Source organism: Pimephales promelas, chromosome 19, assembly GCF_988280905.1.
Source record: "Pimephales promelas chromosome 19, fPimPro1.hap1.1, whole genome shotgun sequence".
Lineage (NCBI taxonomy): Eukaryota > Metazoa > Chordata > Actinopteri > Cypriniformes > Leuciscidae > Pimephales > Pimephales promelas.
Window position 1 is genome coordinate 9570697 of NC_142787.1, and position 12350 is coordinate 9583046.

At 39.3% G+C, this 12350-nt stretch overlaps 1 protein-coding gene across 2 annotated transcripts in view; it reads right to left on the minus strand.

Annotated features, from left to right (window-relative positions):
• Positions 1–227: 227 nt before the first annotated feature.
• Positions 228–12350, minus strand: part of brd10 (bromodomain containing 10) — a 34309-nt gene continuing 22186 nt past the window's right edge. For both annotated transcript variants that reach the window (XM_039663960.2, XM_039663958.2), the window contains exons 7-10: positions 9371–9460; positions 8911–9026; positions 8033–8205; positions 228–4205 (exon numbers count right to left, since the gene is read on the minus strand). In XM_039663960.2, the coding sequence (XP_039519894.2) occupies positions 1138–4205; positions 8033–8205; positions 8911–9026; positions 9371–9460 (3447 nt within the window). In that variant the 3' untranslated portion in view covers positions 228–1137. The remainder of the gene's footprint in view (positions 4206–8032; positions 8206–8910; positions 9027–9370; positions 9461–12350) is intronic.

Sequence of the window (12350 nt, forward strand, 5' to 3'; positions counted from 1 at the left end):
GCCTTTATTTGTTATAATGATGATTATGGCTTACAGATATGAAAACCTTTTCACAATATTCTAATTTTGAATTTGGGGTTTTCATAAGCTGTAAGCCATAATTATGTAAACACAAACTTTGATTTTGGATGCGATTAATCGTTGCCCAGAACTACATTTTAAATAAAAACAGTCTGGAATCTTCTAATTGTTTAATGGACTCAAAGGACGGGCACAGCACACCAATGTTTTTACTTCAGTCATAAATATATGCCAAGTTTATTGTCATGAATATAGAGGAAACACAAAACCAAACTGTTGTCAGATAACATCTGATAGTACTCAACCTATGCCTGAATGCACTACTACTGCCAGACATACTCTTAAGTAGACTGAAGACTGTTCTACAGAATAATATTAATCATTTAATGGAAAATGCTACAAAACATTCAAACCTTTGCATACAAATGGAGTAGAAAAGAGTCAGCCAAACAAATACTGTTATGTACATTACTGGCCATTCAAAATCTCCAAATTTCTCTTGGTGAAACCAACTCTAAGCATAACCAATTGTCCCTCAATGTGTATTGTAAAGGGCAAAATGCACAAAATATTATATATAATGCACTAAATATTATATAATATTTAGTTTAAACTCCAACATTGGGGGAAAAGGAACCAAAGGAAGCCTGCACAATACCAACTTATTCGAATCAATGAACAGACTCACTGCAAAAAATGCTTTTCTTACTTTGTCTTGTTTCCACTCCAAGTATATAAAAATTCTTAAATCAAGATGTATTTACTAGATAAGGAAAATCACATATGATATTATGTCTTGTTTTCTGGGCAAATAATTCAAAATTAAGTGAGTTTTTGCTTAAAACAACCAAATTTATCTACCAATGGGGTAAGAAAAATAATTGTAATTCAAACAGAAACAATTATTTTTCTCTTTATTTGGCAGACAACTCTTAATTTGTATTTATTTGCCCAGAAAACAAGACATAATATCTTATGGTATTTTACTCATCTAGTAAATGCATCGTGATTTAAGAATTTTTAGATATTTGGACTGGAAACAAGACAAAAATACTAAGTAAGAAAAGCATCCTCCATAATCACAACCGGAAACAACAGATGACCTCCACAGTGACTTCAGTGATTCGATCTCTCCAATGCATCTGGTTTTCTCATTGGATCATTTGTGTTTAAAGTAGGTACAGTAACACTACTCGGGGAGGAACTAACCACTGGCTTTGCCAACACTTGTATGCTTGAAGCTTGAACTATATTTAAAATGGCACCATCTGGACTCAACAGCAGTTTGCTAGGGCTGGGAACCATGTTTTGACCTTGTAGTGGATGGGGTGAAATAGGAGATTTTCCGATTGTCCTGGGTCTGATAGGTGTCATTATCACTGAGTTCATATACGGAGGAACACTTGCAATAGGAGTGGCTGGACTGGCGTTGGTTGCACCGCCGATTGGTGGAACCATTGCAACAGGAAGTTTCTGCATCCGTGATATCGTGCTGTTAATGGGTGGAGCATTTACCAATGGTGAATGATGTGCAACTGAAGTTTTTATTGTGGGTACCACTTGGTTTTGGGATGGTCTTCCTTGCAAGAGCATCGGAGAAGTTGTGCTTAGTAAACCTCCTTGAAGAGGAGAGGTTTCTTTGATACCTTGTGATGGTGTAACTGAGGTTTGAAAGATTGGTAGTCTCACAATGTCTGATGATACACCAGAGCGTAGAGCTTGTGAGAGACCAGACACACTCATTGGCGTTTTTGTGCTCAGTTGTTGATTGATTTGATCAGAAAGTCCAACTTTTGGTGAGGGTAGCCTGACTGGTGTTACCAATCTAATTCCTTGCACAACTGAAGGAACGGTAACAGGAGTTGAAGTGTTTAGACCTCGAGGAACGGGGGAAGCAGAACTTAAGCCTTGCATCCCTCCAGGACAAGAGTTGATGAGCAGAACATGGCTGCCAGGTGCAAGTCCTTGAGAAGGTACAACAAATCTGGTGTTATTGATCAGGAGTTGAGTTCCAGGGGCAAGTGGGGCAGTGGTATTAATCACTATTTTCTCCTGGACACTCTTGGCGGTAGAGGTCGGAGGTCGGAGCCCAGAGGTCATGACCACTGGACTCAATGCAAGAGGACTGGATAGTCCAGAAGTTGTTGTCTTGACCAGTGAACGTGAAGTGCAAATTGATGTGATCATTGGTGTCTTATCAATGTTAACATCAACTGGTAATGTAGTGTGTTTGTTAATAAGGCTTCCTGAATAAGAGGAAGATATAGTCGGTTTACAGTGCAGAGCATTTAATGTTGAAATCGATGAAGGTACATCTGGTTTTACAACTGATAAAAGTGCAGAAGAAGCCATGTGGCCGGTGCCTAGCGTTGAAAACGTGAGAGTTTTCCCATCAACAGTCCCAGGTACTTTCAGAGAACTTTCTGACAGATTTCCGCTTGCAACCAAACAGGTCTTTTGTCCAATCTGTAGTCCACTTGAAGTTGACGTCGCTGGAACTCTGGAGACGATCACGGGTGTAGTTTTCACAGAGGCTTCGGTTGCTGACGGCATATTCTTATTTGTACCGAGTATTCCTGACATCAACCCTGGGACACTGAAACTTTGGATGCTTGTACCAACAGAAGTGCAGGATAAAGTTGTCCCCAACTTGGGAATGACCTTCAACGCTGGTGTACTAGTAGAGGATATGTTGACGTCTGAAGATGACGCCTCATTTTGAATATTAAGTGCTGAGTTACTTATAAACATGACTCTTGATCCAGGCAAAGTACAGGTTGCTGTAGTAGCGCTGACCTTTGATGCTGGCAAAGGAATATTCGGTGAAGGTGAGACGAGGAAAACCTTTTGGAAAGCAGTTCGGCCTCCTGGTAGAGGCCTTTTTTGTAAAGGTTTCGTTCCACATTTGGAGACTGTATCCTCCTGAAAGCCTTGGATGTCTTTGCTCGTGGACAGGATTGGAGATTTACCAGGGATCGATGTTTTGGCCAAATCACTGCTATTCTGATTCAGGGTTGATTGAGGGACAGTTCTGGGCACGAAAGTCGATGAGCTGACTCTGTTCGACTGAGGAATGACTCCAAGTAAAGAATTAGCAGAAACGGTGGCCGAAACCGCTTGCGTAATGGACGTGGAAGATTTCGACACGAGAAAGGCTTGGAGTTGCGGCGATATGGTAAAAACAGGACTTGGAGGCAATGACCCCGTTCCACTCTCAGACGTCTGAACCTTTACCACCCCAGTGTTCCCTCCTCTCGTAGTGACAAGGATAGACTGCGAGTCTCTAATGCACACTGTCCGGAGCTCCTGGTTAGCGTCAGGTTTGGTCGGACCCCTACTATCTGATTTATTCACGACCACCTTTGGCTCAGGAGTCTTTTTAGGAATGGCAGAACCTCCAGAAACACTCTTTAAAGTCCTTAAATTGGGAGTAACTACAGCAGATGGTGTTCTGGCAGTGCTGGTGTCTTTTAATGGTGCCACTTGCTGAACAGGAACCCTGTTTTCCGGTATGGTGAAGCCTGAAACATTGGACAAGTATGTTGCGGTCTTAGGGAGAGATGTAGACGCCTTATTCTCAGCGCTTTGAATCAGTAGATTTGAAGGCAGTATAACAACTTGTTGCATTGATTTTTGATCTGTTATTGTCTGTGCAGAAGTGATTCCTTTCCTGAGAAGCCCAACGCCACCCGCCGTTTTGTAAACCACTTGATCAGTACTTTCAGTTGTCGAAGTAGTTTCAGGTTCAGTTGGCGAACAGGCAGTTGATAATCGAATAGGCGGCAGAGCTACAGAAGTCTTGTTGTTATCCCGCAGAATCTGAGCCATCACTGGAGATTTAGGATGACTTATTAAGGTCACTTTGTTTCCAACACTCTTGGCCAGAAGTGCCTGGATGGGTTTGCAAGAACCCTGAAAACCACTCAAAGGCTGAGGCAATGCTAACACTTGTGGGATCCCTGTTGCTTGTTCCCTGGATGCAGCTTGCACATTACCTTCTGATGTTAAAGAGCTCTCTGGGTCTGTTTTGCCTTTTTTGCACAGGGTCAGCTCATCGCTGATTGCACAGCTTTGGCGACGTCTTGAGCTGCGTGTGAAGGGTCCAGAATCTGACGACTGCATGACAATTTCAGGTCTGTCAACTTGGCATCTTGATTCGTGATTTCCTAGATGATTTACACTCTCTGCAAAAAGAAAGCATGGATCAGTCCAAACAAATATATCCAGGGATTGTACAGATACTGTCAAATGAAATTCCAGCACTACTTATTTATTTTTCCAAGTACTACATTCAGAGATCTCATTTATCAAACAATATCCTTCATTATATTTTAAATAAAAAAAAGTAAATAGATAAATAAAAATAAGCTAATAAAACAAAAAGACACAAAGTGCAGCACGTGCAGTGACTGGTAACTTTAACCATTGAAAGGACACTATGACAGATTGACCTGAAGAATGAAAGCTATATCATATACTTGGATATTAATGAGCAATATCACACTCATAGCCGAGCGAAATGCCTCTATATCAGACGGACTGCAGCTTTAATACTGTGTGAAAAGATCAATAAAATTCAAAATAAATTCCCATATAATGTCTTTCAATAATTCAAGCACTTTTCAAGCACTTCTTCATAAATACGGCTGTTCTAAAGGGTTTTCCAGGACTTACATTTCAAAAACTTCAGAAGGGTTTCTGCAGGTTTCACAAAGTCAAATTTAAGACTTTTTAAGACCTTTCATTATGAATGAAATTTAAGACCTATATCACGAAGAAAAAAAAATGTACAAAGAAAACGCAGAGTCTCAAAATTATTCACAAAGTGATTTAATTTATTCAAACTGAACATTCGTCGAAAATCAGCACAAATGGTCCCGTGATTTTGGAAATTAGTTATGTTTCTGTTTTAATAAAATCCCTATTCCAAAACACGTAATGTAGGCCATTTTATCTTTCCCGCACATGAAGGATTTAGCAATGTCAGAGTCCGGAAACATCGTTTGAAACAATGTAGGACAATGTCTTGTCACCGTGTGGAGAACCTAGAGCACCTCCGCTTTTAGGGTTGGCAAAATCCAAAATCCAAATCAGCAAAATCTAATCCAAACTTCAGATTTTTTATGCCAAGTATCGCTAAAATTCCACTTCCCCATAGCTGAATAAAATTTCTATTTTCTCGCTCTCTCGCTCCCTCACTCACACACACGACACCGCTCGAACCTTCCAAAACATAGTAACGTTATTTCATAAAGTTCGGGATTGAACCGAATTACAAGGACATTCGCAGGCTTCATTGAACAGGTTTTGCCGCTTTGCTTGATGTTATAACGTTACACTTGCAGTGCGTGTTCTCTCCCGCGGGAATTTTCTTTACAAATGCTTCACAGAGGCATTATTTGTCTTTTGGAATGCAGTTGGCTTATATATTAAAACCATGAAAATCACAGAGAAGGCTGCTTTCATTTTAAAATACTAACGCGTGCTTTGTGAAGAGCGCTCGTGCATGCGGCCGTGAGCGACTCATGGTTAAATGTACTTGCATGTCAAAATGCTTTTATGACGCGAAATTAATGTAAACACGGTCAGTTATATCTTAAACCAACAGGACAAACCACATTTATTATTTCAAAAGAGATATATGCATTAGTGTGAATGCAGCTTAACGCATCTAAACTGAGGGGAAAATCACTCCAGCTCTTGAATGAAAAACATTCAGACAGCCTACTTTTAAATAATGAGACCACTCTTTGTTTATTGCTTGTAATGTTTTTTTTTTTGTTTCTCTTTATTTACTAGCTTTTATATTTTGAAGCTATATTATTTTATATAGCCTATTTAAAATTCTTAACATGTAATTGGTTTAATTAAATGTTTTTTATATATTTATTTTTTAAAGTATGTGTTTTCACATGTAATTAAATACATATTTTAAGAGTTATTAAAATTAATTAATAAGAGAAAAAGTAGATCGGATCATGAGCTATCAAAAGATTCCCATCCCTACTGTACAATGATTTATTCCTTGTCTTTGTCGACTAATACAGAAGGTAAATAACTTTTTTAAAATCACATATTAAATCTAGGGCTGCAACTAACGATTATTTTGATAATCGATTAATCGGATAAAAAAAATTATATTTCATTTTTTGTTTATTATAACAAAATAAAACCCTAAAAACCACACTCTTTTGTGTGTTAAACAATCTACTTAATACAGATAACTTCATTATAAAGAAAAACAACAAATAAAAAAAATATATATGACCATAACCTATGACAAAAATGCTATTGTAAACTAGATTAGTGGATAACTCAGCAAAACTTAGCCTAGAAATATCACAAGTGCACAATAATTTTATAAAATCTAAACATTTAGTGAAAAAAACATTCCTTAGTGGGGAACAAATAAGAGACAATAAGTGTAGCACTAACTCTGGTAAAATGTTACAAATTGCTCTTTGTTGTTATACATTCATGAAAAACATCGTAAAAATCAGATGCACAGCTGTTTTAAATGTAAAGCACAGCTGTTTAGTGAGGAAGCAAAATATAATAGATAGGACAGAACAAGAAAGGCTATTAATAAGCTTTCATTGCGCAGAAGTATTATGACATGATCATGAAAGAGCTGCACAGAGTGCAAATGCGCATCGCGAGCGCTGAATGATGCGCTTGAAGCAACACGGAGTCACAGGGCGGCGCGCAGCTCTTCAGTGTCCGCCGCATTAAAGTTAAAAGCACCAAGGAAAGAGAAAGACATATTGACTGTGTATTATACAGTATCTATGCAATAGTTTATTAAGCCTTTTCTTTTAACAGTTTTAAATTTCAGTTAGGCTACTGTGCACGTGAAGAACAATTATACTGCGCTGACTCTACTATAGTGTTGTGATCTAACAGACACTCAGTAGAAAGTGATTAGTTACAGCAATAAAAGTCTAGCAAGATAGAAAAACCATCATGGACCTTTATCTACGGATCAATTATAATAATAACATTGAATCATCTTGGAAAGAGATCATCATGTGTAAACTGTTGTAACGCGACGCGCTGTTTGAACACCGAATAGAGAATGACTGACAGCCGCAGTGGAGGGAAAAGCTTAGGTTAACTTGAATTTAATGACTTAAATATACATTTCTATCTCACATTATACTATAGTATGGCTTCATAAAGTATACACGATTAACGTAGGTCACCTATTTTGGTTTCAAAACGGCGAATTTACCGTAAGGTGAAGGATTTTCGTGTATGCTGCATATTGATAGCGGTTTCCTGATGCCCGCAAATTAGTTCAAACACACGGAATCAAGAGTGCGCGTGCGAGACAGGAGATAATGTGCTCCAAACCTTTCCGTGTTGCGCGCGCGAGACAGGGTAGAGCGGCGAGGGAGAGAGACTGCATGTGCGCCTCATGAAGCGCATGTAAGAAGCGCATGTTCCATGTAAACAATCCCCGTGACGTAATCAGACCAACTAATCGATAATGACTTTCATAATCGATTATAATCGATTTTATCGATTAGTTGTTGCAGCCCTAATTAAATCGCAATCGAAAAAAAAAATCGCAATTAGATTATTTTCCAAAATCGTTCAGCCCTACATGGACGTAAAAAAATTAAGATGCGTTTAAAATGATTTAAGACCTAGAACACAATACTTCAGCAAATTTAAGATTTTTTAAGGCCTTAAGTTGTGATTTTGAAATTTTTGACTTTTTTAGACTTAAGACCCCACAGAAACCCTGTTCAAGTACTTTGAAGGGGTTTCACAAGATGTAAAATAAGTCTCTGATATTCCCAGAGTGTGGGTGTGTGAAGTTTCAGCTCAAAATAACACACAGATATTTTTTATAGTATGTTTAAAGTAAAAAAAATATCTCTTTGCTCTGAACTCTGAGCGTCGTATCTTTGCAGAAGGTGTTTGTGCTCAAACAGCAACATTACACACTAACTACAGTCAGAAAAGTCTATGCAATAGTTAAATGAGCATCTTTCCCCTGGCTCACCGGTTGCTGGCTCAGAGTGGCCCTCCACAGCTCCAACTCCCCCATCCTGTATGCATCCGGTCTCTGCAGAGAGCGAGCCATCTTGACACACACACGTCTCCACGCGCTCCCTGGTGAACTGCTCATATTCAGGGTGCTTTCTGAAGTCGTCACATTCCTTTTTCAAGCGCGCTCTGTTGAGGACAAAGACAGGGATGACTTCACAGAGCTGTTACCAGGAACACATCGCCTCAAGGAGGAGGGAGAGCACGCAGTGAAGTGTGTCATCGCAGTACGACGGAAAACTCTTGCTTTTTCCCAAGAGTGTCTCGTTTCTCTTTTTTAAATGTTTTCCTTTTATTTTTATAGATGCCTTAGTTATCTTTATTTCAATAGACACTATCTACCTGTAAATCAGGAGTAATATTATTATTCCTCATGTATGTGTATCTGTTTCTTGTCAAGTATATTTATATAGCCTTTTTCACAATATAGATTGCATTAAAGCAGCTTCATAGTATCAATCAAAACATAATAACAATGTTCATTTCTTAGTGGAAAAAAACATCCACGTTTGGTAGAGCTGATCAATGGTATTAATGTGTGTATCCATGTTATGTGTTATCAGTTGTGTTGTGAATTGTTCAGTGAAAGCTTGTCAGTGCTAATGCTGTGTGTAAGAATAACACAAAGTATCGGTCAAAAGAGTGAAAGACTGAATTCTCAGTCAGGATTCTCAATAGTGGCTCGATAAGTACATAAAACGTATTTTATTCAGCTATGGGGAAGTGGAATTGCACAGATTGAAAATGTCCCATCTATCATCATGAACGTGTGTGTCTCACTAGCACACTGGCGTTCACTGAACCGGACCGACACAAGATAACGGAGGCACAGACCTGTTCCTCTGGAAGGCCTTGACGAGTTTGGGTTCCCATGGCAACAGCTCGTTTAGCAGCCGGATTAGTGTGACGTGCAACTCTTTCACAGCGGATCTTCTGTTCGGCCGTCGGTCCTGGAATAAACACACACACACACGTTTACAAGTCTCTATAGTTACTCTGGGTTTGGGAAATAACAAATTCATAAAATTTCACATTAAAAGTGTCTGAGAGAATGTGTGTATGAGAGAGTGTGAGTGTGTGTGCATATGTGGGAGAGAAAGAGAGAGAGTGAGTGTGTGTATGTGAAAGAGTGTGAGAGTATGTGCGAGTATATGTGTGTGGGACAGAATGAGTTTGAGAGTGTGTGTGTGGGTGTGTTTAAATGATTGAGTGTGTCAGTGAGTGTGTGTGTGTGTTTATGAGTGTGTGTGTGTGCGCGGTGTTTGTGAGTGTGTGCGATCCCTCTCTTACTAACAGATCTCTTTTTGCCGCCATTTAGTTGTTGTAGCTGATCTTGTGTTTTGCTGATCAGGACTCGGAGATCATCCAGACTGGAGCAGATCAACTACAGGAACAAAAAGAAGAAGCACATCACACCACTTTCATTCACATTGCGGGGGCGGAGAGATCTCTAATGTTTCTAAAAGTCTCTTCTGCTCTCCAAAGCTGTGTTTATTACATCAGAAATACAGTAAAACAGTGAAATATTATGCCGTGTTCCAGGCAACCTGTAACCTGTGTTTTTCTAACCTTATACCCGTGAAAGTGCACTGTAACGGCAGTCAAACCCGTGACTTCCCACCCGTGAACTCGTACTAGATCCATGTACTCCCAGTCACGAGCTCTCACGTCACATAGCCCGCGAAACCATACAAAACAACAATGGCAGCCCCTAAGGATGCAGTGTTTCCGCAGGCAGTACACACGGTGAAAATACAAGTGGACAAGTGGATTTTTTGTAGGACAAGTAGAAGAGAAAATTAGTTGTCCGACCAGACAAGTTAAATTTCAAACAAAATAAAATGCCATGTTACTTCACGTTATGTGCCACTCGTTACGTCTATTTTACAGATTTAATTTTACCGATTTGAAACGAACACATTTTTCGCACAGACCGCGTGCCAGAAGTTCTCTTTCGCGCTTGAACGAACATCAACAACACACACAATTAAGCCAAAACGTCATTTGTCAAGTATCTTCATAACATAAGAGCAGTCTTATGATGGACATAAAGAGTTCATGAGAGAATGAGGCGCGTGTGAGATACGCGTCTTTGTCCACAACGGCTGCTCTTAAAGGGCCAGCTACCAATAAAGCGTTCTGTCAGTAAAGTTAATGAAAGAACAAAGGGAACAGAGAAAATTACTCACTGCTCTTGACTAAAGAACTTGTGTAGCTTTAATAAGGAGTAGTCTATATATAATTTATAATTTATGCAGCGCAGACTGTTTGATAACTTTATTCAATTTCTGTATACATGGGTTTCTCGGCTACGCCATCACTGCTTGCGCACGCAACCAGGGGGCAAAAGACCCGCGGTCTTCGTACCGGAGTATAGGGTTTTTGGCTAGCATAGTGGTGGTGTTGTCGCTAGTGAAAATGCCCTTATGTACATACACCCAGGCACCATAATGATTGGCTTTAATGCCTTGCCTTTGACTAGGGAGCACATTATGACCTCAACACGCAAAAATCCGGTGCAGACGACGTGCTATGTGGTCATGTGCAGCTCGTCAAATACTGATGCTGCACCGGATTTTTGCGTGTTGAGTTGTATGCATCAACTTGATGCCATCAAGGGATTTGTACGCCCTAACTGTTAATCATTGTCTTGTATACACACTTGGTGTCTGAATAAGATTTATCAGGCCATAATTGCTGGCCACTTCTTGTCATCCACAATCCAAAGATGGTCAGATATTGCGTAGGGATCTGGCAAGATCTCACCATTGCTGAGAGTAAGTTTATTTAATGTAATCGCCACGGTCGGAGGTAGGCTACTAAGGCTTCCCGCATAATCCATCATCAAATCTTTGATTTACAGTAAAGTATTGTTATATGTGTGCAGTTATATGTTGCAGGTCGTAAACTAACAAGGTCAACTTATATAAAAGCAAATTCGGGCTCTATAGAGGCTATTACATTACTAACTAGTCTAACATGATAATTCATACATGCATCACAGTATGTCCGGATTTTGATTCGTGTTACATTAATATGAAACAAAAACAAACAGATCCAACTCTGAAATTGCAGTTTATTACCGAGTCAAAAAGAACTGACAAACAATGCAAAATCTACGTTAATTACCATGTTATTTTACAGAACTCTGTATACAGATAGCGTTTTTTGCCCCCTGGATGCGCACGCATCCGGGATTGTTTGTATACAGGAAACCCGTGCTATGATGTTCGCCAGCGTCATATGTGACGTCACGAAATGGGCGTGGGCGCGAACTGGTTGGCAGAAAGCACCAAAACATGCGCAGCAGTCTATGTGTTCTGTCAGCAAATGATAATTCTTTGTACGAAGAAGCTAAAAGGAAATATAAGGTAAAGTTTTTATATAACCAGGGTTCATGTTCTCTGCCTGATCCAGATCACCCGAGTGAGAACTGGCCCGAAAAGCCCGAACACATGGCCAGATTTGACATTCGGCGACATCTACCTGTATCTCATCACATGCCATCTATGTTTACCAGAGAGTCAATGAAGGTGTACAAATCTTTAGATGCCTATAAGTCATAATTACGAATATTACTTGTGTTAACTAAGGATAACTGGTATATTTGTTACAACTAGAGTAAAATAGAGGTGTAATTTGTCCAAGGGCTGTATTTTGAATCAAAATGATCTTACCTCTGATATATAACATTGGTCATCAACATATACGTAAAAATGTATCAAAGAAAATACAATAATTTGCCCTTAATCTATAAGGGTATGTGTACACAGATGATACACCATACAGTACCCAATCTTTGGGTTAAATTATGACTTTACAATACTGTGCGGCAAACGGCCATTACTTTTCTGCCAACCAGAGCACATGTAACCGCGTCGTGAAGTCACAGGCGAAGATCCCTATATGTCCTACCTGTTAGACAGTTCATTTTTATCCAGACATCAATGGCTTATTGATCATTATAGGTGTTATCAATCATTTAGTTGTTATTGCTAATTTCAGAATTATCACTAATCTGTGTGTGCATTTGGTTTAGAACCAAACAAGTTGACTCATGAAACCATTTGTTTATTATATCGCAATCACATATCACAACCGCAATATTGACCTCAATAATCGAAATATGTCATTTTCCCCAAATTGTGCAGCCCTAGATAAAATTATAAATCTTTACCTGGACACGTGACTTTTGTGCATGGACAAGTGAAACATAAATTTACTTGTCCGAAGGACAAGTGCCTCAAAAAGTTCATGTCAAGCCCTGACACTTT